General features: G+C 61.2%; 3 protein-coding genes across 4 annotated transcripts; 1 reads left to right on the top strand and 2 right to left on the bottom strand.

Moving 5' to 3' along the window:
- Positions 1-4,820: 4,820 nt before the first annotated feature.
- Positions 4,821-7,385, bottom strand: LOC125316911 (NAD(P)(+)--arginine ADP-ribosyltransferase 2-like). The gene is made up of 3 exons (XM_048286322.1): positions 7,240-7,385; positions 5,764-6,527; positions 4,821-5,135 (listed from the first exon to the last, which is right to left on the bottom strand). Exons 2-3 carry the CDS (start codon positions 6,503-6,505, stop codon positions 5,050-5,052), a joined length of 828 nt encoding a protein of 275 aa, XP_048142279.1. The 5' UTR covers positions 6,506-6,527; positions 7,240-7,385; the 3' UTR covers positions 4,821-5,049.
- Positions 7,386-16,793: 9,408 nt separating this feature from the next.
- Positions 16,794-24,610, bottom strand: MAF1 (MAF1 homolog, negative regulator of RNA polymerase III). 2 transcript variants are annotated; one of them, XM_048286323.1, is made up of 8 exons: positions 24,316-24,610; positions 23,575-23,721; positions 22,684-22,812; positions 20,763-20,928; positions 19,300-19,421; positions 18,432-18,551; positions 18,244-18,360; positions 16,794-18,131 (listed from the first exon to the last, which is right to left on the bottom strand). In XM_048286323.1, exons 2-8 carry the CDS (start codon positions 23,655-23,657, stop codon positions 18,095-18,097), a joined length of 774 nt encoding a protein of 257 aa, XP_048142280.1. In that variant the 5' UTR covers positions 23,658-23,721; positions 24,316-24,610; the 3' UTR covers positions 16,794-18,094. The 2 variants fall into 2 exon arrangements, with proteins under 2 accessions (XP_048142280.1, XP_048142281.1); XM_048286324.1 differs by having other exon boundaries at positions 16,794-18,173; positions 24,316-24,609.
- Positions 24,611-24,916: 306 nt separating this feature from the next.
- Positions 24,917-27,993, top strand: LOC125316916 (sharpin-like). The gene is made up of 3 exons (XM_048286330.1): positions 24,917-25,166; positions 26,070-26,351; positions 27,044-27,993. Exons 1-2 carry the CDS (start codon positions 24,960-24,962, stop codon positions 26,322-26,324), a joined length of 462 nt encoding a protein of 153 aa, XP_048142287.1. The 5' UTR covers positions 24,917-24,959; the 3' UTR covers positions 26,325-26,351; positions 27,044-27,993.
- Positions 27,994-27,999: the final 6 nt, after the last annotated feature.

Genomic DNA, 27,999 nt, shown 5'->3' with positions numbered 1-27,999 from the left:
CCAGATAAATTGTGTCGTAATTGCTTGTCCATGTTACCCGTTTGTCTCTTCTGAGTGCGAATATTGTCACGAGGTTCGGGTTACTCATTGCCAAAGGGGCTGTAGACCCAGAGGCTTGTGTACAAAGTGTTTAGAAGAAGAACAAGGCTTGGCTAGCCGTGTCTTACAGCTTGGTATAAATTTAGGTATAATAGAACTGGATTCTTTAGAGTGGTATCACCTATACAAAAACGGAGTAAGGGGAAAATTGGACTCTTTAGCACAGATTCTGACTGTCGAGTGTCACAGGTTAAATAAAGCACCCTGCAGGACTGACACAGTTAAACTCTCTAGGTGGGGCGTGTACAAAAGGCAGTATGCAGCTCGATCTGGCCACTGGATCCCAGGACAATATTCCTGCTGCCGAGAAGATCGTTTACCTCGCCGCTGGTGGCAACCCAGTGGGCGTAGGCACAGGCAGAGGGATGCATCTGATGGTTCTGAGCCTAGCCATACGCCAGACAGCTAACCTAGAGCCCGATAGCTGGTCCTACACTGACAGGGAAAACCTCACCGAGAGGTGCAAGCTGTGTCTGCCAAGCCTCTTAGAGGAACAGGGTACAGATCAAGTCCCAGAGGTCTGTGAAATCAGAAAGAAAGGCAAGACCTGTCATATGAACGGCACTCGATTCCAAATATGTAAAACAAATGGGGTAATTTTGTGCTACCCCCAAGTTGCAAGCTCTAAGCACGGGCAGTCAAGGGCACCTCCTATTAAAAGTAGACACCACCTTAATAGATATAAAAGGGAAGTCACACAAAAACCTATTCCAACGTGCAACCAATGTAATCAGACTGTTTGGCTAGGAGGAAAAATGAAGCCCATTTTTGTGGCCTACTTTCAGGTTAACAATCTGAGCTATGATACCTCTACGTTAAGCATGTGTATTATGAGTGGAAAAACCTACTGGGTGGGGCAAAATTCAAAATACCAAGGTAAACTGACCCTGGGCAGTGAGTCTGTTATATTAGATCTGCTTGAAGAAAGTGACGACAGGGCATGTTTGAAATATGACAAAACCTTCTGTTTCTCAAGAAACAAAAAGGGAATGAACCCAGAAAATATAATAAGCAAATAATAAAGCTGCCAAGGTCCTGATAAGGTTTGAGGAACAGATAAAGGAAGAAGTGCTAGAGTTACAGGAAGAATTAAATGGCTACGAATAAAGGGACTTTTTGTTTGAATGTTTCTATTTTTATATTTGTAGTAAATCCGGGACGGTAGTATTTCTATTTTTATGGAATTTTAAAACTTGTGGTGATGAAAATGGGAAAAAGGGTAGCACGAATTAATGTTTCCATGTAAAAGGGGGGGGAATTGTTAGAAATGAAGTCTGTAATTCGTGCTGTTATGTATAAAAATGAACTGTAATGAAACTATACAGAGCCAGAGTTTCAAAGCCCCCCACCAGCCTGGCTGAGAGAAAAATGTTACAACACTGGAGGAATTGAAAAGGGAAGTTCTTTCAAAACAAAAGTAATCAATAGGTGAGGATTCCACTCCAGGTGGGGTTGGATCTTATCACCGGGACATTAACACTAGGATGATTTGATCACCATCTTCTGATATCTACATCTCAGCCGATAAGGAATTGGACATTCCGGGAACTCCATTGAGGGTTCCAGGAATCGGAGACAGACAAATTCATCACCAAAGATGGACAATTCATCAGGCCCGGGAAATGCTTTGTGCAGCCCAACTTCAGGACAAGAGAACATCATCAAGATGCTAAATTGTGAGAAGAATAGAATTAATTCGGACTCTGCCCAAGATCCGTATAAGAAGGAACCAGCCGAAGCAGCATTGGTGAACCTGGGAGCTCTGGTGCGATAGAGATCAGATCTGTGCGTGTTCACCCAGCTCCGACCCCGGGCTCGGGGCTGCTTTTCTCCATCGTGGCTTTCTGTGTGACCGATCTTTCAGCCGCGGAATAAAATCGATTTCTTTATTAAATTTAATTTGGCTGAGTCTCTTTACTTCAGGGGTGAGGCCCCCTCTCAGCTGTGTCTCCTCTCGAGGCTGACCGGCCCCAGCTCCCACAGCCTTTCCTCATGAGAGAGATGCTCCAGTCCCTTCATCATCCTCACAGCCCCTGCTGGACCTGCTCCAGGATCTCCATGTCCTTCCTGTCCTGAGGAGCCCAGGACTGGACAGGGCACTGGGCAGAGCTGGACACGGCACTCCCAGTGTGCCTCACTGGGCAGGGCAGAGGGGCAGGATCCCTCCCTGACTGAAACATCGATTTAAAACAGACAGAAAGATTTTGGTTATAGGTTAGCTGTGCTGAAATTAATTAAAATAAGAGTGAATTTGGGCCCAGCTTGAATTAATTAAAATAGGTCGTTAAAAGAGCTGGGCCTGGAATGACTTTTCGAGGCACAGGTAATGGATTGCTGGAGAACTGACTGCCTGTCAATTTTCGGTTTGCTTTGCTGTGCTTACCATGGGAAACAGAAACCCTGACAAACACATCGAGGGAACTAGGACGATTACCAATTTCCTCCCTTGCTGAGAACCAGTTCAAAAGTCACGCAAAAGGAAATTGGAAGGTCACAAAAGAGAACTTGTATTGTCAAAACCCAAAGGGTGGAAAAGGTCAAATCGAGGAAGACCAATATTCCTTCATCCCCACGACCACTCCCCAATTAAAAACGACCACCCCCTCAATTTAGAGACTGTACTACACGTGCTCAATATCATTAAAGCTCATTTCCATATGAAGTGGGGAATGGGAGGCATCAATGTTATGAATATGCATTTGTATTCCGGATATTCCTGGGTTTTGTGGATAAATAGACTTTGTGCTAGTCTGTGATTCAGCACTGTGTATTAGGGAAGGATCCCACGTGGCTGCTCGGCGCCAGAATAGAACGGACACTTTCTAATGTGCACTGTGAGAGAGTTTTTGTCCGTCTCAGTTGGATATTGGTATTAGCTTAATATCCCTATTTTAATAAACCATGACCTCCTGGGCCCGCTCTTCCCGACGTCCCCAGCATCCCTCCTGGCCCCAGCACACACGGCCAGCTCCACTGGTCACCCAGCAGCCCCCAGCTCCTCCTCCAGAGCTGCTCCAGCAGGGCCCCCCAGCCGGGGCTGGCAGTGGGGACTGTCCCTCCCCAGGGGCAGCCCCTGCCCATGCCCGATGGAGCCTCCCAGTTTCCGGGCTTTAGGGTCCCCCTGAGCTGCGGGGTGTGGCAGGATGCTCTGCCTGGAAGGTGGCCAAGGCACAGGGGCCCATTTGTGGCCATCGGGGATGGATTGAGAGGGGTCTTGTGCTGCTTTTGGTGCTGAGTTGGGCCAAACCCGGCCCAAATCATCAACCCCGAATTGACAACTGAGGGTGAAGCACCAGAGCCGGGCCCGGCCGTCAATCAGCCAGCCCTGGCAACGTCCAGTCCCCTCTCAGGCAGAGATTCCTCTCCCGCATTCCTGCGTGGGATGAAATGTGGGAGCTGTTCCTCCCTCGGAACCAGGAGTGCTGGTGTGGGCAGTGACCCCAAGCCCTGCCTCAGGATTGTCTCTTTGTGCTGGCTCTGACAGAATTATTCCATACAACTGTTTTGATAGGATTATTTTGAAAAATTGCTTCAATAGAATGATTTCATAGAGTTGCTTTGCACAGTGGCCTTGGTGGCCACACTGGTGACAGTGCCTGCTGTGGCCTCATGGGTCAGGGCGTCCTTGTCGCCTTGGTGGCCACACTGGTCACAGTGCCTACCGTGGCCTCGTGGGTCAGGGGGTCCTTGTGGCCTTGGTGGCCACACTGGTCACAGTGCCTGCAGTGCCCTCATGGGTCAGGGGGTCCTTGTGGCCTTGGTGGCCACACTGGTGACAGTGCCTGCCGTGGCCTCGTGGGTCAGGGCGTCCTTGTGGCCTTGGTGGCCACACTGGTCACAGTGCCTACCGTGCCCTCATGGGTCAGGGGGTCCTTGTGGCCTTGGTGGCCTCACTGGTCACAGTGCCTGCAGTGCCCTCATGGGTCAGGGGGTCCTTGTGGCCTTGGTGGCCACAGTGGTCACAGTGCCTGCAGTGCCCTCATGGGTCAGGGGATCCTTCTGGTGAATCACGGTGGCCATGGTGACCTTGGTGCTTACAGTGACCCTGGTGGCCAGAGTGGCTGTGGTGGCCACAGTGACCATGGCAACAGACGTGGCGACGGTGGCCTCACGGTGTCCTCCTGGTGGCCAAAGTGACCGTGTTGGCAGTGGTGGCCTTGGTGGCCTTGGTGGTCTTGTTGGGCAATGTGCTGAGGCCTGAGCAGCAGGCCTCAGCCAGAGCTGCCTTACAAGGTGAATCCCGGCCTCTGTGTGATTAACACCACCATTATTATTTAGCTAAAACCAGCCTGAGGCCCTTAGGCTAGCTCTGTAGAACCTTGTGTAGTTCTCTGCAAGGTGTGAATGATTTTCAGACTCTTTCCCAACTCCGTGAATGGAGGCCAGTCTGTTGGGTATTTCAGGGGAAACCCTCCCTGCTGAGGCCTGGGCGCTGGCCAAGGCCGGGCCCCTGCTGGTCGGGATGTGTGCCATCAGATCCAGGAGTTTCTGTGCTAAAAATAGAACCAGGTCACTTGGGCTTGCTGACTCGGGCCTATAAAAGCTGGACCCACTTTCGGGGCAGGAATGTCCCAGTTGCTGGGAAGGTTCTCCAGCTCCTCGCTGCAGCCAGGGCTCCCCAGCAACTGCGGATCTGGGTGATGGTAAAGATTCAGCAATTGCTGATGGACCCTTCTCAGTCGCTCTCCTTTCTCTCGTAGAGTAACCATCAGCTGCATTGCCTTGTTTACTCTTGCTTGTGGCTAAAGCCGAGCGCAGAGTTTTATTGGATCAATCGTTTTATTCTTGTGTTGCCATGGTAAAATAACAACATTCCTTCCACTGCTGTCTGTGGCCTTTAAATCGCCCCCGGGAATTGGCACAGCAGTGGCCTCGTTGCTCTGGGGGTCCTGGTGGCCTTGGTGGCCATGGTGGCCACAGTGACTGTGGTGACCTTGATGGGCTTGTGGCTCAGAGGATCCCGCTGGCCACTGCCAGGGCTGTGGTGGCCAGGAGAAGCCCTCTGAGGAGAGGGGGGTCCCTGGGGCCACTCCCATCTGGGGGGACAAAGACAAGGGTCAGGGGGTCAATGGGGGGAGTGAGGGGGTCAGGGAGGGCCATAATGGGGGCTGAGGAGTGACAGGAGAGACAGGGACCATGAGGTCGCAGGTGACAGGGTGTCGGGGGGCATGGGGGGGTACAGGGAGCCAGGAGGTGTCAGGGGGGTCATGGTGGGCTTTAGGGGTGACAGGGGTCAGGGGGAGTCAGGGGTGCCATGAGGGGTGACAGGGGGTGCCAGGGCTCAGGGGGGCTCAGGGGCTGCCATGGGGGAGTCCCAGCTCACCCGCGTCCAGCACACGAGCCTCGTACCCACAGCTCCCTGTGTCTGTCCCTTTCCCTGTCCCTGTTCCCCACCGTCAGGAGTGTCCCTGGCCCCTCCCAGATGTGGGGGTCCCCGTCCCTGCGCCCTGTCATGGGTGTCCCTGTCCCCACGCTCTCAATGAGTGTCCCCACAGCTGGCAGCGAGTGTCCCCACCCCCTGTGCCCTACCATGGGTGTCCCCTGCCCACAGTGGGTGTCCCCAGGGCTGGGTGTCCCTGTCCCCCATCCCCAGTGGGTGTCAGTGTCCCCTGGGCCTTATCACGGGTGTCCCCATCCCCCCGGTTGTCCCCTCTGTGCCGTCACCTTGCAGCCACTCGCAGTTGTAGTTGCTGAGGGTCCCGATGGAGCGGAGCTGGATCCGTTCCCCCTTCTTGTCCTGGGTGACATCGGTGACCTCGAAGGTCTCGAAGGGCGGGATCAGCACCTCTTTCTCAAAAGAAAAGCAGGAGAATCGCTGGATGTACCCACCGTGGCACGTGTGCACCTGGAACACCGTGTCCGTGCCGAAGCGCTGGGCAATGGCTTTGGAAAGCGACGTTGACGCAAATTGACCAAACCGGACCTTCTGGCCACGCTGTGCCTTGAACTGCTTATTGCTCACCCCCCGGAACACATCATAACACTTCTGTCCCCTCAGTGTCGCCAGGGCATCGGTCAGCAGGAAATGCAGCGCTTTGAAGTGGAAGTTGTCCCGGTATTCCCGAGGGGAGCTCCCGGCTTTGCGCACGGCCGCGTTGAACTGCTTGTGCAGGTCATCCATCGTGTAGGCCATGAGGGCGATGGCCTGGGCTGGGGATGACAGAGGGGACACACAGGACCCCTTCTCCTGCCACTTGGCCGTGGCCTTCGCCCAGACCTCGGCGAACAGAGGGTTCTGCTGGAACTCAGAGCGGTTGAGGGCCGGCAATGCCGCGGCCATGGCAGGGCCACAGCCCTGGTACTGGTCATCGAAGGAGTTCTGGGCCATGTCCAGGGGCACCACCTCGATGGCCACAGTGGCCACGGTCATTGCCAGCAGGGCCAGGGTGTGAGCCAGGGGAGCCATGGAGGGGAGAGGCCACGGGGAGCTGAGTGGGACACAGAGGGACAGAGAGGGGACACTGAGATACTGGGGGACACTGGGGGGACACTGAGGGGATACTGAGGAGATACTGGGGGACACTGGGGGGACACTGAGGCAACATGGGGAGGGTTCCTCAGGGAGGGACTGGGGAGAGGAGTGGGGTCAGCCCAGGGGGAGGAGAGGCACTCCTGGCCAGGAGACCCCTGGACATGTCCTGGGTCCATGATCCCAAATCCTGGGCTCACTTCTGGACCCTCCAACGCCCCCCAGCCCCCCAGGGACCCCAACCCCACTCCCACAGTGCCATGTCCTCCTGGCCCCCCCAGAAGCCCAAACCCACTCCCATGGTTACACGTCCCCTCAGCCCCCCAGAACCCTGATCCAAATCTGGGGTCACTCCCTGAGCCCCCCAGTGTCCCCCTCGGCCCGTCCCCAGACCCCAAATTCCCCTCCCAGTCCCCAATTTCTTTGGTGTCACCCCAGGACCCCAACCCAAATCCGGGGATCACCCCCTGCCCCCACAGTGTCTCCCAGCCCCCCCAGGACCCCAATCCCACTCCCACCATCCCCTGTCCCCCCTCACTTTCCCCCACACCACCCCATGACCCCAATCCCAGTCCCGTGACTCCCCCAGTGTCTCCCCAGGGCCCCAGTCCCGACGCCACGGTCCCCTGTCCCCCCCCAAGTGTCCCTGGGGTCCCCCCAGCCTCCGATACCGAAATCGGCCAGAGTGAGCTTCCTGACAGAACTGGAGGGATCGGAGAGCCGGAATTCTGTATCGGTGCTGGACTCACAGCGGGTCTGTCCTGCTCCTGCAGGTCGGGGAGACTTTGCCGCTGGGTATTTATCCACCATAATTATAAATATTCATTAAAATGGGCCCCCCATCTAACACAGAAACAGCACCTTTCCTGGAAATCATTTGCATGGCTCCACCTCCTCCAGGGTGTCTTTTTATGGTCCTGGAGAGTCCTAAAAATGGGGTTTCCGGGAGTCATTTTCACTGGGTGACCCAATATCCCAAATGACCTCGCCTCAAACTTTCGCTTTGGGCACGTGCTGCTCCTCCTGTGTTACAGAACTCGCCAAGAGCCCCACTGGAGTTCCCTTTATCTCTTTCTTTGATGCTTCCGGCAACGTTTATCATCCTGTGTAAACACTTTCACATCCTTTATCTTTTTTGCTCGTTAGTCTTTCAGCTCCACCGCAGCCCCTTCAGGGGGACTGGAACTTTCTATTCCCTCGGTTCTTTCTCACCCCCAGGACCCCAATCCCGCTCCCACCATCCCGTATCCCCCAGTGCCCAGTGCATAAGGCAGAACCGCGCCGCGGTGGTGAATCCTTCCCACAGCGACTGCAGCGTCCCTGCCCTCCGAATGCTCGGAGCTACTCCCTGCCCATTCCCCCAGCCCAAATCTCCTGACCCCTCCGCTCTTCCCAGAGAAACCCCCAGGTGAAGAGAGAGTAGCCAGCGGCACCCCTCCCCCGAGTTGCGACAACTTCTTTTGTTACGGTCTCCTAGCAGCACGTGTGGGGGAAAATTCCCTGAGAGGAAGAAACAAAAGGAAAGATCCTAAACCCCAACGTTATCCACCCCGCGTTACATCAAACTTACACTTTTAAACTACACACATACGCGCATTACCCCAACTATGTACATACCTACATCTGGATCTAGATACAGGCACCGTGTGACAGATGGTTCACCCCAAAACAAGGTCCCTTTGAGGTAAGCATCGGGTCTCTCCATCCCTTTGCATCACCCACCAGGTGCAACCTGGTCCCTGAGCAAAAACAACCCCACGGATGGGTTTGTCTTTGCTCAAGGCAGACTTTACCCAAACAGTTTTTCCAAGCATACCTCTCATGTGCACCACTGGAACCTTATCTCCATCTGTTGTTTGTAGGGGTTCGGATTGGGCAGGGCCTGCTCGGCTGGTGGAGCCTCGGGTGTTAACTAACCAGGTGGCTCTTGCTAAATGCACCTCCCAGTTTTTGAAAGTCCCCCCACCCAGTGCCTTCAAGGTGGTTTTAAGCAGTCCATTACACCGCTCAACCTTCCCAGCTGCTGGTGCATGGTAAGGGATGTGGTACACCCACTCTATGCCATGTTCTCTAGCCCAGGTGTTGATAAGGCTGTTCTTGAAATGAGTCCCATTGTCAGACTCGATTCTCTCAGGGGTGCCATGCCTCCAAAGGACTTGCTTTTCCAGGCCCAGGATGGTGTTCCAGGCAGTAGCATGAGGCACAGGGAGAGGTCTCCAGCCATCCAGTGGTGGCTTCTACCGTTGTGAGCACATAGCGCTTGCCTTGGCGGGTTTGAGGCAGTGTGATGTAATCAATCTGCCAGGCCTCCCCATACTTGTATTTATCGCCCACCGTACCACAGGGGCTTCACCCGCTTGGCCTGCTTGATCTCAGCGCATGTCTCACAATCATGGATCACCTGGGAGATACTGTCCATGGTTAGATCCACCCCTCAGTCTCGTGCCCACTTATAGGTGGCATCTCTGCCCTGATGGCCTGAGGCGTCATGGGCCCATCGAGCTAGGAACAGCTCTCCCTTGTGTTTCCAGTCCAAGTCTGTTGGGGTTCCTCCCCGCTGCCGTGGGGTCCGAGGGGAGGGGACCCTGGGGTAGAGGCACGGCGTTTCCCCACTCCCTGGTCAGCCTTGTTCCCCGTTGGTTGTTTTGTGTTCCCCTGCCCAGGAAGGGCCCTGCTGGTCCCGTGATTGTCGGGGTTCTTCGTCAGTCCCCGGCCAGGCGGCTGGGGAATAAAGATCTCTAAAAAACATCTACCAAGAATCGGTCCCTATTTATTTCCAGGGGCCTCGCGGTCTATACGTGCTGCAGAAATCCCCACTGCAACACAAGTCTATCTGGGACACTTCTGTCTTCGCAGCCTGATCTACCTGCTCATTGTTTCAGTGTTCCTCATCAGCCTGGCTCTTGGGAACGTGAGCATCTACATGGAGGACTCTCACGGGTAGCTTCTCTACCTCAGTGGCAATGCCTTTCCTCTCCTCAGCAGCCCAGACTGGTTTTCCTCTGCGCTTTTTCCCACTTTTCCAGCCACCCCCACAGAGCATTGGCTACCATCCATGAATCAGTGCAGAGGTAGAGCTTTGGCCACTTCTCTCTTCCAGCAATGTCCAAGGCTAGTTGAACAGCTTTGAGTTCAGCGAGTTGGCTTGACCTTGTCCTTCAGTAGCTTCTGCAGCCCCTCGTGTGGGGCTCCATACAGCTGCTTTCCACTTTTGTTTCATCCCTACGATGCGACAGGATCTGTCGGTGAGAAGAGCGTAGCGTGTGTCTTCTGATGGCAGTTGGGTGTATGGTGGAGCTTCCTCAGCACGGGTTACCTGCTCCTGCTCCTCTTCATCAGTGAGACCAAAGCTTTCACCTTCAGGCCAGTTTGTTATGATTTCCAGAATCCCAGGGCGATTTGGGTTTCCAATCTGGGCGCGCTGCGTGATGAGGGCAATCCATTTGCTCCAAGTAGCGTCGGTGGCGTGATGGTGGATGTTTCCCTGAACATCCACCCCAGCACCGGTAGTCGGGGTGCCAGGAGGAGTTGTGCTTCTGTGCCGATTACTTCTGAGGCAGCTTGGATTCCTTCACAGGCTGCCAGGATCTCCTTCTCTCTTGGGGTGTAGTTGGCTTCAGACCCTCTGTAGCCTCTGTTCCAGAACCCCAAGGGTCGTCCTTGAGTCCCCCCAGGTGATTTCTCTTCCGGGTGTTATGAATGTTTTGTGATGTTGGCTTTAGGCGTGTTACATGATGTTAGAAAAACTTCCCCGAGGTTCTGTAACGTCACACGTGACATAGAATGTCCATTGTTTATGCAGTCAATTTAGAAAAGACAGGCAGAGAAAGCCTTCACATTCCTGGAGTGTCTTATCAGAGGAGAAAACCAGAAACCAGAGAGAGAAGAATTGATGGAGGGAGCAGAGACGGAATGGAGGCAAGGAGGAAGATAAGGCTGATGGGACGATACACAGAAACTGCACAGAATTTATGAATCATGCATGATGGCGATGAATATACAATGAGAGATGTACTTTTAAAGACGATCTTTTGGATGTAGAGGTGTGCCTTTGGCTCTCTGCCGAAGCACCCGGCCGTAATACCCTTTTTGCTCCTAATTGTCCCCTTTTATTATACTTTTTTTTTAAATTTTATAAAGAGTGAACCTCATTTTTCACATGGGGGTTAGGTTCCTCAAGTGAATTTCTTCCCATTGTTGTTGGAAAGGTGCTGGAAAGGGGTGTGGGAGTGGGTTTATGGATGAATAGACAGCGATTAAGACGCAAAGAAAGGTGGCAGATAGCTGTGGCATTTCAGAAGTCGCTTTGGTTTTGGGGTTTGGGAGTCCCATGTGGGGGCTGAGCTCTCCTGCTGGGGTTTTTTTGGGAATGGTGGTGTAGAACTGCCACAAGAGGTGTTGGGGCTGACCGCAGACCTGGCCGGGCGGTGGGGACTGGTTTCCTTCCTGCCGCTCCGACCAAGGAGAGTGGCTGCGCGCTGCAGGAGCGGTGCGTGCCGCCCCTGCGCTGCCCTCCGGCACTCCGGTCGAACCTGCCTGCTTTCCCTGCCTCTGCCGGCCGCTGCTCGGCGGCGCTGAGATCAAACATTGCCCGCTGACGCCTCGGGTCAGGCACCATACGCCTTTGACAGGCAGGTGTCATGGGTTAGCAAGCATAGTCCCCAAAGGGATGTCCTTGCCAAGGACTCTGTGACCTGCCAGGACCTAGCAGTGGCCACTTTGAATACAGACAATTCTTTGAGCCACTTTAAATTGTGACCGCCTCTGTGATCCACACTTAAGAATACACAAACCTCCCCCCACAGCTCTCTCTCTCTCGTTCCTGGTGCTGGGACAGGTGGCTGCAGGCCCCGTGCGGGGGCCAGCGGGCCCGGCCAGGCCCTGCTTGGGCCACGGTCATCCTGGAGCCGATGGGCCCTGTTCCACCCGTGGAACCCCCCCACAGCCCTGCTACGTGCAGCTCCCCCTCTCCAGTGCGGCCAAGATTCAGCTGAAGCTGCACCGATGTCCAGCAAAGATCATGTGAGCAACAGCGATAAGCGAAATTCCAGCTGCAAGGCCTGGGTGAGATTAACCCTTTTATTGCTGTGAAGAGCTGAAAACCTGAGGGAAGAGAAAGAGGAGATGCTTAAAGCTGAAATTCTGTTGTGAAGCTCTGATATATCAGAGTATCCCGTTGTAATTTCATGAAGGCATGGGGGGTGGAGCGTTCAACTTGTACTTGTGAGCAAAAGCACCTGCGCCGAGATAGGCAGATGCTGATGCAGCTGTAATTTCATGAGAAGTTTGGACAGGGAGAGATGAACCAGATGAGGACTTTTGCTCCAAACGCGAAAGGAGAAAACCTCAGTCCCTAGAGATGCTCCCAGAGATAGTCCTAATGATGATGAGGAAGACCCTTTGCTCCCAGGGAAGGAGAAGGGCCTCTGGTTTTGTTTCTGAACGGCTCAACCTTAAAATTGTACCCCAAAAAACTTCAAGAGTGGACCCTCAAAAGCAGTTGAGGGAAAAGCTGCAAGTCGGGGGAAGGGACTCACATGCGAGCAGAGAGACTCCTCTTCCTAAATGGACTGAGCAATATTTGGAAGTGGGCGGCTGTCTCGTTGTGATAATGTTTTCATAGCACGAGCAAGAAGAGACTTCTCTTTCTAAATGGACTGAACAAGGTTATTATGGAAGTGGTAAACAGACTGAACATCTTCAGGGTTGTCTTTTTACATTGTCAGTGGGAGAAAGGAGGGAGGTGGGGGGAGGAGGAGAGTTCTGAAGGTGTGGATTGATTTTATTTTTCCCTTTCCCCCCTCTTTTAGGTCTATTAATAAACTTCTTTATATTCTTTCAAGTTTGGTGCCTGCTCTGCTTTTCTCCTAATTCTTATCTCACAGAAGGTAAACAGGAATGAGCGTTTTGGGCCAAACCACTACAACAATTTGAGCACTAACTCGGATCTTCCATTAGATAGCACTCAAAGATAACACTCTGAGCTCTGATTGGATCTTCCACACCCGATTTCGTGGGTCCCAAACTGGTCCTGGAGTAAAGAATCGTTTGTAGTAGTTGTAATTACAGTTCTTGTTTACACACACTGCTGTTAGAGCGGATATTGAGAGTATTTAAAGCAGAGCCTCGACAAGGTAGAGGCCTTGCCAAGCCTCTAAAGGGGGGAGTGACGCTTTAGGTTTTAACTTCTGTGTTTTCCAAACCCCGCACCGCCTGCTGTGCGACTCTGAAGTTTCCTGGGCCCTGCCAGCTGCTGCTCCCTCGTGCTGGTTCGACATAACAAATCTCTCTCGGTTTGCACTTCAAGGACACCAGGCCCCAAAATGTGGAAACTAAAATCCTCTAAATGGGGGCAAACTTGGGACCATTACATCATGAGATTCCAATTGGACAATTAACCCTGATACGCAAATGGACCAAACTTACGGAAGTGTGAAGAACCCGCAAGCTGGGGTCCATCTTGGATGGAGCCTTTTGGCTGCCCGGGGCGTAGCTTTGAAGGCCATTCAGACAAATACCTGCCTTTATCCCCGTGTTCCGGTGGAGTCTCTGTGTTTTAGGCAGCCACCTCAAGGCATCACCCGGGGCTTGGCCAAAGGGAGCGATTTCCATCCTCCCTTCCCGGCGCCGGCCGTGCCGGGGATGCCGCGGTCTCGGGGTCCCCTCAGGGGAGCTGCTGCAGCGCCCCCTGCTGGATGGGGGGGGGGGGGGGGGGGGGGGGGGGGGGGGGGCCATCACTGCAGCGCCCCCTGCTGGACAGGGGGGATGGGTCTAACACCGCAGCGCCCCCTGCTGGCCGTGAGTCTGCCACCGCAGCGCCCCCTGCTGGCCATGAGTCTGTCACCACAGCGCCCCCTGCTGGTCGGGGGTCAGCCACCACAGCGCCCCCTGCTGGATGGAGGTTCTCCACCATATTGCCCCCGACTCCATCACTGCGGCGCCCCCTGCTGGCCGTGGGTATGTCACCACTGCGCCCCCTGCCGGCCGTGGGTCCAACACCACAGCGCCCCCTGCCGGCTGTGGGTCCGACACCAGAGCGCCCCCTGCAGGCCGTGGGTATGCCACCGCAGCGCCCCCTGCTGGCCGTGGGTCTGTCACCACAGCGCCCCCTGCTGGCCGTGGGTATGATGCTACAGCGCCCCCTGCTGGCCGTGGGTCTGTCACCGCAGCGCCCCCTGCTGGCCGTGGGTATGTCACCACAGCGCCCCCTGCTGGCCGTGGGTATGTCACCACTGCGCCCCCTGCTGGCCGTGGGTCTGTCAACACAGCGCCCCCTGCTGGCCGTGGGTCTGTCAACACAGCGCCCCCTGCCGGCTGTGGGTCCAACACCAGAGCGCCCCCTGCCGGCTGTGGGTCCAACACCACAGCGCCCCCTGCCGGCTGTGGGTCCAACATCACAGCACCCCCTGCCGGCCGTGGGTCCAACACCACAGCGCCCCCTGCCGGCTGTGGGTCCAACACCAGAGCGCCCCCTGCTGGCCGTGGGTCTGTCACCGCAGCGCCCCCTGCTGGCCGTGGGTATGTCACCACAGCGCCCCCTGCCGGCTGTGGGTCCGACACCACAGCGCCCCCTGCTGGCCGTGGGTCTGTCACCACAGCGCCCCCTGCTGGCCGTGGGTCTGTCACCACAGCGCCCCCTGCTGGCCGTGGGTCCGACACCACAGCGCCCCCTGCTGGCCGTGGGTCTGTCACCACAGCGCCCCCTGCTGGCCGTGGGTCCGACACCAGAGCGCCCCCTGCTGGCCGTGGGTCTGTCACCACAGCGCCCCCTGCTGGCCATGGGTCTGTCACCACAGCGCCCCCTGCTGGCCGTGGGTCCGACACCACAGCGCCCCCTGCTGGCCGTGGGTCTGTCACCACAGCGCCCCCTGCTGGCCGTGGGTCCGACACCAGAGCGCCCCCTGCTGGCCGTGGGTCTGTCACCGCAGCGCCCCCTGCCGGCTGTGGGTCCGACATCACAGCGCCCCCTGCTGGCCGTGGGTCCGACACCACAGCGCCCCCTGCTGGCCGTGGGTCTGTCACCACAGCGCCCCCTGCTGGCCGTGGGTCCGACACCAGAGCGCCCCCTGCTGGCCGTGGGTCTGTCACCACAGCGCCCCCTGCTGGCCATGGGTCTGTCACCACAGCGCCCCCTGCCGGCCGTGGGTATGTCACCACAGCGCCCCCTGCCGGCCGTGGGTATGTCACCAGAGCGCCCCCTGCTGGCCGTGGGTCCGACACCAGAGCGCCCCCTGCTGGCCGTGGGTCTGACACCACAGCGCCCCCTGCCGGCCGTGGGTCTGTCACCACAGCGCCCCCTGCCGGCCGTGGGTATGTCACCACAGCGCCCCCTGCCGGCCGTGGGTGCAACACCACAGCGCCCCCTGCCGGCCGTGGGTGCAACACCACAGTGCCCCCTGCCGGCTGTGGGTCCAACAGCGCAGCGCCCCCTGCTGGCCGTGGGTCCAACACCACAGCGCCCCCTGCTGGCCGTGGGTATGATGCTACAGCGCCCCCTGCTGGCCGTGGGTCCAACAGCGCAGCGCCCCCTGCTGGCCGTGGGTCTGTCACCGCAGCGCCCCCTGCTGGCCGTGGGTATGTCACCACAGCGCCCCCTGCTGGCCGTGGGTCTGTCACCGCAGCGCCCCCTGCTGGCCGTGGGTCTGTCACCGCAGCGCCCCCTGCTGGCCGTGGGTCTGTTACCACAGCGCCCCCTGCTGGCCGGGGGGCTCCATCACTGCAGCGCCCCCTGCTGGCCACGGGGGTCCGCCATCGCAGCGCCCCCTGCCGGCTGTGGCTCCCCCACCGAGCGTGGTGCCGAGCGCGTGGGCAGCGCCCGTTCCGGGGCTGCCGTTTGCTCTGTGGCACCTCACGGGTTTTCATCGTTCCCTTCCCTCCCTCTCTGCCCGAAAGCCCCATGATCGCAGGAGTTTCACCCGTTCGGAGGGAAGGTTCCCGCCTTGCTGAGCACGTTTGTCGCCCAAACCAAGCCATTCGCTGGCACCCAATGTGCAGCTCTAGAGGAAAGGGTGGAAAGGAAAAAGCAGCTCTTGGGTGCCGCGTTTGTGTCCCGGGCACAGAAACCTCCCTGGCGCCACCCGCGAGCCCGGCTCAGCCCGGCTCAGCCCGGTTCAGCTGGCAGCCGGTCGTGGGTTGTGCTCCGTCCCTTCGCACATCGCTGTCTGAACACGGGCCCTACCCCTGCTGCGGCTGCTGCTGGCTCTGTAGAGGAATTCATTGCCTGTAAAACCTCCTTTGGAACGGGCTCCTGTGGCTATCCCACCATCCCCAGTGCCCGGCTCTGGGAGGGCACCGCCAACGGCTTCGGAGGAGGAACGCAGCAGGGCACTGTCTCCCAACCCTGCGCCCACCGCTTCCGGCCCACCAGCACAGCTTTGGAGAAGCTTCAATTCCCTCTGGATGCTGAGGACACCACGGAGGTTCCCGCCTTCCTTGGCAGACGTTTCGTCTTCTAAACCAAGACACCCGACAATGTCCAGCAACACCCCCCGGGGCTCCTCCACCCCTGGCATCCAATATTACCCTCCAAAATCCGCAGGAACTTCCTGGACTCGGGCTCTCATTTGTCGCTTTAGAGCCTGAAATTCCAACGCCCAGGCCCAGCAGTGTGAGAAAAAGCCTGGAACTGGTGTTCTACAGTGGAGAGCGGTTCTACAATCAATAATTATTAAACGGGGGTTCAGCTGAACCCAAGAGCTTGCTGCTCGTTGTCCCCCACCTGACCCTGCTCTGGTGACTTGGGACAAGGGCTGGAGGGACAGGACACGGGGAACGGCTTCCCATTGCCAGCAGGCAGGGCTGGATGGGATATCGGGAAGGAATTCCGGCCTGTGAGGGTGGGGAGGGACTGGAACAGAATTCCCAGAGCAGCTGTGGCTGCCCCTGGATCCCCGGGAGCGTCCAAGGCCAGGCTGGACATTGGGGCTGGGAGCAGCCTGGGACAGGGGAAGGTGTCCCCTGCCCATGGGCTGACGGAACAAGGCGATCCTGAACGTCCCTGCAAACCCGAACTCCCCCGGGATTCCACGGAAATGGAAAATAAAGCGGCAGGAGGATAAAACCGATGTTAAAGCAGAGGATAAAGGGATAAACCAGAGGATAAAGAGATAAACCAGAGGATAGATAAACCAGAGAATAAAGTCAGACTGAGGCACCCGAGGGACCCCAACCCACGGGGTCCCAACCCCCACCCTGGGCCAGGACCCCCCCATGGTAATGGCGACAGCCCAGGGGGATCCCCCAGGAACTGGGGGCAAATCCCAGAAATCCTTTATTGGCAGGACACTGCAACGGGGTGGAATTCCAGCTGGCCAGGGGGAGTTTAGGGGGGAATGGAGGAGCTGGGGGGGATGCACCCCGGGAATTTGGGGGAGCACAGACCGATTGTCCCGGACCTGCTGGTGGGAACAGCAGGATTCCCACAGAACTGCCCCATTCCGGCTGGGGCAGGAGGGGGTTTGGGGGGGCTCAGCAGCCCCTCCTTGTGCGTGGTCAGCTGGACCCTGGATCCAGAGTGGGAACAGGGCCAGAACCAGACCCCAGAATCTGGAGCTTGGAGCAGTCTGGGGGTGCAGGTGGGACCCCTCCAATCCGGATCCCACTCAGGATGCGACCGGGACTCCCCCGCTCCAGAATTCCACTGGAATTCAAATTGCCATGGAGGCTGCAGACGGGACACCCCGCTCCGGATCCCAAGGGAGGTGCAGGTAGGACCCGCCCCGCTCCAGATCACAGATCCCAAAGGAGCTGGGACCCCTCTCCTCTGGAATTCCACTGGAATTTGCTTCCCACAGAGGCGCAGGTGTGACCCCCCTGCTCCAGAATTCCATCGGAATCCCCTTCCCACAGAGGTGCAGGTGTGACCCCCCTGCTCCAGCCATGCCCCGGGGTGAGAGTGGGACCCCCCTGCTCCAGAATTCCATCGGAATCCCCTTCCCACGGAGGTGCAGCCGAGACCCCCCTGCCTCAGGCGCCGGGCTCACCTGGCCCAGGTGAGATCCCTGCAGGAACAGCAGAGCAGGAGCGGAGCGAAGCCGGACTCTTGAAACACACGGACTCGGGGTGGGGGGGGGAGGGGGGCAGTTTCGGGGGCGGATTTGGGGTTTTTCCCCCCAGGCAGCGCCGGGATGGACGGATGGAGCCCGTCAGGAGTCTGGCGAGGTGGGAACGGGGATCAGTGCAGCCGAGGGGAGGAGCCATAAAGTGCAGCGAAGCTTCCTGGAGCTCCCGGCGGCTCCGGCAGCGGCTCCGGAGCTCCGGGGTTCCTGGGGGGCTCCAGTGTCCAGGGGGGGACGTGGGGACACCGTGATGGGGTGGGGGGGGACACGGGTCAGGAAGGACCAGCAGGGCGGGGACAGTGCCGCTTCCGTTCCCAGTTCCGTTCCCAGCTCCGTTCCCGGTGCCATTCCCGGTTCCAACGCTGGCTGGGTTGCCAGTCCCGGTGCCGGTTCCGTTCCCGGTTCCCTTCCTGGCGCCGGTTCCATTCCCAGTCCCGTTCCCAGTGCTGGTTCGGTTCCCAGTCCATTTCTAGTCCCATTGCTGGTTCCGTTCCCGTTCCCGGTGCCTGGGAGCCGGTCGGGAATCTCACATGCAGATCACCTGCAACCTGCACCGAGCACAGCGAGTGTCACCTGCCTCACCCGCGGCCACACCGCCGCGGCCCCGCCCGCACCCACCTGTCCTCCTCGATGCCGCCGCCCTCGGGGTCCCCGCTGCCGCCCTTCTCGGCGTCCCCTTCCCCCAGGTCCATGTCCAGCTCAGTGCCGGTGTCCGGGCGGGTGTAGGCGTATCCGCTGCGGGAGGGGCGGCACGGCCTCAGCGCCGCGGTTCCGGGGCAGCCCCTCGGGAACCGCCCCCGGCTCACCTGATGGAGCGGCAGGTGAAGAACACGATCCTCTTGAGCCGCTTGTTGTAGAAGAAGTAGTTGAAGGACCAGAGGCTGCCGTCCTCCCCGAAGGGATCCGAGTCCAGGTCGGGGTTGTAGCTGCAGCGGGAGAGGCGGGAGAAGCTCCCTGGATGGACGGGCCGGGCACACGGCATGGGGGGGAAGGGCTGGGGTGGGGACAGCAAAGCTCCCAGGCTGGGCGGCAGAATTCCCGGCGCTGGGAATTCCCGGGGTTGGGAATCCCAAGGGGCTGGGAAGGGATGGCAGCACCCCCACGGCAGCGACGCCGGCCCTGCTCTGGCCGCTCCTCGCACCCAAAACACCGCTTTTTATGGGAAAAGTGCCTGTCCAGGGGCAGAGCGCCTCAGGAAAGGCTGGAATTCCAGGACAAGGGCCAGGATACCACAGGAAGGGCCGGAACCCCTCGGAAGGGCCGGAATTCCATGGGAAGGGCCAGAATTCCACGGGAAGGGCCGGAATTCCACGGGAAGGGTCAAAATCCCTTGGGGAGGGCCAGAATTCCCCGGGAAGGGCCAGAATCCTTCAAGAAGAGCCGGAATCCCATGGAAAAGGTCAGAATCCTTTGGGAAGGGCCGGAATTCCACAGGAAGGGCTGGAATTCCATGGAAAGGGTCAGAACCCCTCAGGAAAGACCGGAATTCCACTGGAAGGGCTGGAATCCCTTGGGAAGGGGCTGGAACCCCTCAGGGAGGGCCAGAATTCCACAGGAAGGGCCAGAACCCCTCGGAAAGGGCCGGAATTCCCCGGGAAGGGCTGGAACCCCTCGGGAAGGGCCGGAATTCCCTGGGAAGGGCTGGAACCCCTCGGGAAGGGCCGGCCCCAGTACCTGTAGATGTCACACTCAGCCAGGCAGATCTCCTCGTCCACCGCGTTCCACAGGAGCGGCTTCAGCGCCTTGAAATCCTCGCGCACGGCCGAGAAGAGGCTGCAGTTCACGGCATTCATCACCTGGAACGGGAACGGGGACGTGGGACACGGGCACGGGGCTGGGAACGGGCACGGGGCTGGGAACGGGGATGTGGGACACGGACACGGGGCTGGGAACGGGGACAGGGATGGGGGACACGGGGACGGGGCTGGGATGGGGATGGGGACGGGGGACACGGGGACGGGGCTGGGAATGGGGACGGGGATGTGGGACACAGGGAAGGGGCTGGGAACGGGGACGTGGGACACAGGGACGGGGCTGGGAACGGGGACGTGGGACACAGGGACGGGGCTGGGATGGGGACGGGAGACACGGGGATGGGGCTGGGATGGGGACAGGGGACACAGAAACGGGGCTGGGATGGGAATGGGGATGTGGGACATGGGGATGGGGCGGGGATGTGGGACACGGGGACGGGGCTGGGATAGGAATGGGGGACATGGGGACGGGGCTGGGATGGGGATGTGGGACACGGGGACGGGGCTGGGATGGCGATGTGGGACACGGGGACAGGGCTGGGACGGGGATGTGGGACACGGGGACGGGGCTGGGATGGGGATGTGGGACACGGGGACGGGGCTGGGATGGGGATGTGGGTCTGGGAGCACGGAAGGGCTGGAAAGAATTCCCGGGGAAGCTGTGGCTGCCCTGTCCCTGGGACCGTCCGAGGCCAGGTCGGGGCAGTTTGGAGTCTGAAGGTCCCTCCTGCCCCGAGTCTATCCCGCTCCCGCTCTCCCAGGGGATTCCAGGTGATCCCGCCCCGTTCCATGCTCTGTACCCACCTGAGGCTGGGCTCGCGGCTCTCCCATCCCAGTCCCTCCCAGTGCCCTGAGCCATACCCAGTTGAGGTTGGGCTCACAGTTCTCCCATCCCAGTCCCTCCCAGTACCCCCAGTCCATACCCAGTTCAGGCTGGGCTCGCAGCTCTCCCATCCCAGTCCCTCCCAGTCCCTCCCAGTCCATACCCAGTTCAGGCTGGGCTCGCGGCTCTCCCATCCCAGTCCCTCCCAGTGCCCCCAGTCCGTACCCAGTTGAGGCTGGACTCGCGGCTCTCCCATCCCAGTCCCTCCCAGTCCCTCCCAGTCCCCCCAGTCCCTCCCAGTCCGTACCCAGTTCAGGCTGGGCTCGCGGCTCTCCCATCCCAGTCCCTCCCAGTCCCTCCCAGTCCGTACCCAGTTGAGGCTGGGCTCGTGGCTCTCCCATCCCAGTCCCTCCCAGTCCGTACCCAGTTGAGGCTGGGCTCGCAGCTGAACTCGTGGCTCTCCCATCCCAGTCCCTCCCAGTCCGTACCCAGTTCAGGCTGGACTCGCGGCTCTCCCATCCCAGTCCCTCCCAGCATCCCCAGTCCCTCCCAGTCCGTACCCAGTTGAGGCTGGGCTCGCGGCTGAACTCGTGGCTCTTGGCGGCGCTGAAGTCGTAGTCAGGCCGGAAGGCCTCGTTGAGCGTGGCGATCAGGTAGAACAGCGTCTTGCGGCTGCACGTGTCGCTCAGCGGCCCCTCCTCGTCCCCCACCTGGCTCTTCCCCAGCCTGGCAGCGGCACCGCAGCGTCACCGGCACCGCCGGGCACAGGGGGACACAGAGGGACAGAGGGACAGAGGGACACCCAGGGACACACAGGGACACAGAGAGACATAGGGACACACAGGAACACAGAGAAACACACAGGGACACAGAGAGACACAGAGAGACACAGAGAGACACACAGGGACACAGAGAGACACACAGAGGGACACAGAGGGACACAGAGAGACATAGAGACAGAGAGACACAGAGAGACACACAGGGACACAGAGAGACACAGAGAGACACAGAGAGACACAGAGAGACACAGAGAGACACACAGGGACACAGAGAGACACAGAGAGACATAGAGACAGAGAGACACAGAGACACAGGGACAGAGGGACACAGAGGGACACACAGGGACAGAGGGACACACAGGGACACACAAGGACACACAGGGACACACAGGGACACACAGGGACAGAGGAACACAGAGGGACACAGAGGGACACACAGGGACAGAGGAACACACAGGGACACACAGGGACACACAGGGACACACAGGGACAGAGGGACACACAGGGACACACAAGGACACACAGGGACAGAGGGACACAGAGGGACACAGAGGGACACACAGGGACAGAGGAACACACAGGGACACACAGGGACACAGAGGGACACAGAGGGACACAGAGGGACACAGAGGGACACTCGGGGACACTCGGGGACACTCGGGGACACCGGCACCGCGGGGCACCGCGGGGCACACAGGGATTTGCCATCCCCGGGAACGTGGCCCTCGGGGACGTGGCCGGGAGCGGCCTTGGCTGTGCTGGACGAGCTCACGGCCGGCCCCAAAACCCGGCCCTGCCCAGCCCTGCCCGGGGCTGCTCCCAGGGCTCATTCCAGGGCCGATCCCACGGTCCCAGGGCTGATCCCATGGTCCCAGAGCCAATCCCAGTGCTGCTCCCATGGTCCCAGGCCATTCCCCGGGGCCAACCCCACAGTCCCAGTGCCAATCCCACGGTCCCAGGGCTGATCCCAGGGCCAATCCCACAGTCCCAGGACCATTCCTGGGGCTGACCCCGTGGGTCCCAGTGCCAATGCCACGGTCCCAGTGCCAACCCCACGGTCCCAGGCCCATTCCCGGGGCCAACCCCACGGTCCCAGTGCCGATCCCACAGTCCCAGCGCCAATCCCAGTGCCAACCCCACGGTCCCAGGCCATTCCTGGGACCAACCCCACAGTCCCAGTGCCGATCCCACGATCCCAGGGCCATTCCCAGTGCCGATCCCACGATCCCAGGGCCATTCCCAGTGCCGATCCCACAATCCCAGGCCCATTCCCGGGCCTGACCCCGCAGTCCCAGTGTTGATCCCACGATCCCAGGGCTGATCCTGGGGCCGATCCCACAATCCCAGGCCCATTCCCAGTGCCGATCCCACAATCCCAGTGCCGATCCCACAATCCCAGTGCCAATCCCACAGTCCCAGTGCCAATCCCACAGTCCCAGGCCCATTCCCAGTGCCGATCCCACAATCCCAGTGCCAATCCCACAATCCCAGGCCCATTCCCAGTGCCGATCCCACAATCCCAGTGCCGATCCCACAGTCCCAGTGCCAATCCCACAGTCCCAGTGCCAATCCCACAGTCCCAGTGCCAATCCCACAGTCCCAGGCCCATTCCCAGTGCCGATCCCACAATCCCAGTGCCGATCCCACAATCCCAGGCCCATTCCCAGGCCCGACCCCGCAGTCCCGGCGTGGCTGGCGGTACCTGCCAGGGCTGAGGCCGGAGGTCTGGGGCGGGGACAGGGCCTCGAGCGCGTGGGGCTGCCCCTCGTGGCAGAACTGCTTGAAGAGCTGCTTGTCGATGCCGGCCAGCTTGCAGGAGTAGCTCTCGATCCTGCGGGGGAGAGCGGGCGGGAGCCCGGGAATGGCAGCGGGGGGAAGCTCCCGGGGAGCCCAGAGCCCCTCCAGGGCCGTTCCCGGGGCTCCAGGGGAGCTTGGGACAGGGATGGAATTCCCAGAGAAGGAGCCATTCCCTGCGTCTGTCCCTGCCCCCCGACTCACCCCGGGGCTCCTCTCCATCCCCAACCCCTCCGGAATTCCGGGGAACTCTGGGATCAGCTCCTGCCCCGCCCCCAGGACTCCACCAGCTCCTCCCTGAAATTCCTCATTTCCCCAAGGAGGGGAATTCCAAAAGGCTCCGGGTCTGGGATGGACTTTGGAGCACCCCAAACGCGGCTGCAGACTGGGACAAACTGGGACAGACTGGGCCAAACTGGGAACAAACTGACAAAGCCCCAAACTCTGCCCTTTCCCAGCTGCTCCTGGGGACGCTTCCAGCCCAGGATGGGCCGGGAAGGGACCGGGAGCATCCCCAGCTCCTCATCCCCGGGCACGGAGCCCCAGCCGGAGAACAACGATTCCCGGGAATGTTCTCCGGGTGCCCCAGGGATTGGGAACTCAAACGCTCGACTGAGCAGGGCGGAGGGCGAGCCGGGAATGGGGACAAAAAACCCGGATTTCAGGCACCAAAAGGGCCCCGGCTCCGCGTTGGGAACGGGAAAATCCCTCCTGGAGCGCCCAGCCCCGCTCGGGGCGATGATCCCGGAGCTTTTCCCGGCGGAATTCCCGCATTCCCGGGTTTTTCCCCCGCCCTCACCTGCCGATGATGTGGGCGTCGCCCGTCTCCACCGTCAGCTGGGAGTTGATGGCTTCAAAACTGGAGTTTTCCAGCAGCTTCATCCTCCCGGAGCCGCTCCCGGGGCGATTCCCAGCGAGAGTCCCGGCGCAGGTCCCGGTGCAGCGGCTGCTCCCGAGACAGCCCGGGGGCGTGAGCGGCACCGGGACGGGCCCCAGGGCGAGCAGGGAGAACAGGGAAAAGGGAAACGGGCACAGAGGGGGGAAAAACAGAAATGGGAAAAGGAAACGGGAAGAGAGAGGAAAGGAGGGAGGAAGAGCTTCAAGGGGAGCTGGCACAGGCACGGCGAAGCGGGGAAACGGTGACAGGCGGAGGGGGAGACGCAGGGAGGCAGGGAGAAGAGGAAGATGAGGGAAAAGGAGGAAAAAGAGGGAGAAAAAAGGAAAAAAAGGACGCGGAAAACTCTCCCGCGGTCCCCGCCGGCGACACCGGAAGTGGCGTCCCAGCATGCCCCGCGCGCCGGACTACAGCTCCCGGCATGCCCCGCGCAGCGCCGAGCAGCGATGCATTGGCGGACTACAGCCCCCGGCATGCCCCGCGCGGGGGGCCCAGCCCCGCCATTGCTGGACTGCTGCTCCCAGTCTGCCCCGCGGCTGCGCGCGGTACCGGGCCGTGCCCGGGCGGCGCGGGGCACGCTGGGAGCTGTAGTCCGCGAAGCCTCCGACGGCGCCGGGGAGGGGGCGGCGGGCCGAGCAGGCTTACCGGCGCGTCCTGCTCCCTATCGGTGCCTCTTCGCCGTGGCAGCGCCTTCAAGCTCGGGGTGCGTGTAAAGGAAGGCGTCTCCGGGGAAAGCTCGAGGAGGGCGAGTGTGCCGCGGCCGCCGTCCGCCGTCTGGCGCCGGCCCACCGGGCCTCCGCCCACCTCGACATGTCCCCGAGTGCTCGGGACGGCGCGAGCGGCTGAGCGAGATCCTGGGAGTCCCCCGGAGCGAGCGGGCGAGCGGGCGACCTTCTCCTGCGGCACCGGACGGCAACAGCGGCGGCACCGCCCCGCCCGCGCCTGCCCCGCCCGAGCGGCGCCCGCGCCCCGCGCTCGCATTGGCGACAACGCCTGTCAATCACCGCCACCCTCACCTTTCATTGGCTGAGACCGACGTCACTCAGCGCCGATCCGCGGCCCCGCCCACCGCGGGGGCGCTCGGCGCCCTGATTGGCTGGCGCGGACAAAGACGGGGGGAGCTGCTGTCAATCACGGCGGGGGGCGCGGCCAGGGGCGTGGCCACGGGCAGAACGCTCCTCCCCCGGAACTCCCGCGCTCGGGGCCGCGTTTTCCCGCCGCGCCCCCCGGAGGGGGCTTCTTTCGCCGCCGGACCGCGCGGGCAGGAGGCCGGAAGTGGCGGGGCCGCCATGGCGGCGCCCGGAGCGCCCGGGCCGGGCCCGGCTCCCAGCCCGCCCACGGTGCTGATGGCGGCCCGGGCCGAGCTGGCCGCGCCCTGCCGCCTCCTGCCCGCCGCCGGCGCCGCGCTCCGCCTGCAGCTCAGCGTGGAACCGGGAGCCCACGGCCGGCGCCGCTTCCGCCTGGGCCTGCGGCTGCCGGAGGCGGGGGGAGGCGCGGTGAGGGCGGGCGGGGAAGGGGAGGGGAGGGGGCGGGGGAGGGGCCCGCGGCGGGGGTCGGGGGGGGTGGGAGGGGGCGGAGCTCGGGGGTTCCGCCGCCGAGGCCGGGATTGTCCCCCCGGGAGGGGCCGCGGGGTCCCGGGGCGGGGGCCGGGAATTGGGGAGTCCCGGGGGGGGTTGGGAAGGACGAGACCCCCCGGGATCGGCCCGCGGCCGCCCCCTGCCACGGACAGGGACAGTCCCGAGGGTCACCGGGGCACCCTGAGAGTGACCAGGGCACCTCCAGAGTGACCAGGGCACCCCGAGGGTCACCGGGGCACCCTCAGAGTGACCAGGGCACCCCAAAAGTGAGCAGAACACTTCAGAAGTGGCCAGGGCACCCTGAGGATGCTCAGGGGCACCCCAAAGATGTCCCAAGAGTGACCAGAACGCTCCAAGGGTGACCGGGGACACCCAAAGGGTGCCCAGGAGCCCCCAGGAGTGACCGGGACCCCCCAGGAGTGACCGGGGCATGCTGAGGGTGCTGCGGGTGTCCCAGCCCCGCGGTGACCCCCGTCGCCTGTGCCCCCTGTCCCTCTGTCCCCTTGTCCCCCTGTCCCCCCTGTCCCGTGCCCCCCTGTGCCCTCTGTCCCCTCTGTCCCTCTGTCCCTCTGTCCCTCTGTCCCCCCTGTCCCCCTGTCCCTCTGTCCCCTGTCCCTGCCCCCCCCATCCCCTGTGCCCCTGTCCCCTGACCTCTGTCCCTGTGTCCTTGTCCCCTGTCCCCCTGGCCCCTGTCCCTGTCCCTCTGCCCTGACCCCCTGTGCCTCTGTCCCTGTCCCCTGACCCCATCCCCTGACCCCGTCCCTGTCCCTCTGTCCCCTGTGCCCTGACCCCTGTCCCTCTGTCCCCTGTGCCCCGTGCCAGCCCCTGGCCGAGTTTGACCTGCGGGACGTCTCCTACCGCGTGTGCGGCCCCACGAGCCACGAGCTGGAGCTGCCGCCGGCCGGAACAGCGGGGCTGGGAGGATCCTCGGGATCTGCGGCATCCTCGGGAGCAGCGGGATCGGGATCCTCGGGGAGCAGCGGGGATCGGGCTCAGTGGGCTCAGCGGGGTCACTGGGGACGGTGGCGCTGCGGTTCCCCGAGGAGCGCGAGGCTCAGCAGTGGTGGACGGTGCTGAGCAGCTCCCTCAGGGAGGCGCGGAGAGGTGGGACAGGGACAGGGGGGGACAGGGCTGGGGACATCGGGGACAGGGGACAGGGCTGGGGACAGGGGGACATGGGGGTGTGGGGACAGGGACAGGCTTGGGGATGTGGGGACAGGGGGACAGGGACTCGGGGCTGAGCAGCTCCCTCAGGCAGGCCCGGAGGGGTGGCACGGGGACAGGGTGACACGGAGGGCACAGGATGGCACGGGAGGGATGGGGTGACACGGGTGGGGACAGGGTGACACGGAGGGCACAGGATGGCACGGGAGGGATGGGGGTGACACGGGTGGGGACAGGGTGACACGGAGCGCACAGGATGGCACGGGAGGGATGGGGTGACACAGGGGGGTTGGGGTGGCACAGAGGGGATGGGGTGACAGGGGATGGGGTGACACAGGGACAGGGTGGCATGGAAGGGACAGGATGGCACGGGGACAGGGTGACACGGCGAGCACAGGGTGACACAGGGATGGGATGACACGGGGATGGGGTGACACAGGGGGACACAGGGTGATACGGGGGGCACCAGGGGGGGCACAGGGTGACAGGGATGGGGTGGGACGGGGGGCACAGGGTGACACGCCAGCCCTCGCCGTGAGCCCGGGCAGCTGCGGGGGTGTCCCCCGCTGTGCCCCCCGTGTCCCCTGCCAGCCCGGTGCCAGCCCGGCCCCTCCTCGCCGTGTCCCCCGCAGCGCCCGAGGGTGACGCGGGGACATCGCCGGTGCCACCCGCGGCCGAGGCGGACCCGGAGGAGGCGCGGACCCTGGAGCTGGCGCAGAGAGGTAATCCCGGGGCCCCCCAGCCCCACCGCGGCCACCCCCGGGTGCGAAGGGCGGCGCGGCCCTGCCCGGGGAGCGTCCCCGAGATCCCAGCGGGGCCTGGGGCCGATTGTCCCGGCCCTGTCCCTGTCCCCCGGCCCCTGGGAGCAGAGCCCGGGCCCCCCGGCACCTCCTGTCCCCGCTGTGTGCCCGGGCTGAGCCACTCCCGCCTGGGGGCTGGGACACGTCCCCTCCCGCTGTCCATCCCGCTGTCCTGCCGTGTCCATCCCGCTGTCCCACCGTGTCCATTCCGCTGTCCCACTGTGTCCATCCTGTTGTCCCGCCGTGTCCATCCCGCTGTCCCGCCGTGTCCATCCCGCTGTCCTGCCGTGTCCATCCCGCTGTCCCACCGTGTCCATCCCGCTGTCCGTCCCTCTGTCCCGTGTCCATCCCGCTGTCCGTCCCTCTGTCCCTGTGTCCATCCCGCTGTCCCCCCATGTCCATCCTGGTGTCCCTGTGTCCATTCTGCTGTCCCGTGTCCATCCCTCTGTCCTGGTGTCCATCCCCACTGTCCATCCCACCGTCCCGCCGTGTCCATCCCACTGTCCATCCCTCTGTCCCGTGTCCATCCCGCTGTCCGTGCCGGTGTCCATCCTGGTGTCCATCCTGGTGTCCCACTATTCCCCCGTGTCCATCCTGCTGTCCATCCCGCTGTCCCTCTGTCCCATGTCCATCCCTGTCCATCCTGCTGTCCATCCCTCTGTCCCATGTCCATGCCGTGTCCATCCCGTGTCAGTCCCTCTGTCCCGTGTCCATGCCGTGTCCATGCCGTGTCCATCCCGTGTCCATCCCGTGTCAGTCCCTCTGTCCCGTGTCCATGCCGTGTCCAT

Source organism: Corvus hawaiiensis, chromosome 26, assembly GCF_020740725.1.
Source record: "Corvus hawaiiensis isolate bCorHaw1 chromosome 26, bCorHaw1.pri.cur, whole genome shotgun sequence".
NCBI classification, from domain to species: domain Eukaryota; kingdom Metazoa; phylum Chordata; class Aves; order Passeriformes; family Corvidae; genus Corvus; species Corvus hawaiiensis.
The sequence above is the reverse complement of the archived record's forward strand: the minus strand, read 5'-3'. Positions and strand labels throughout refer to the sequence as shown.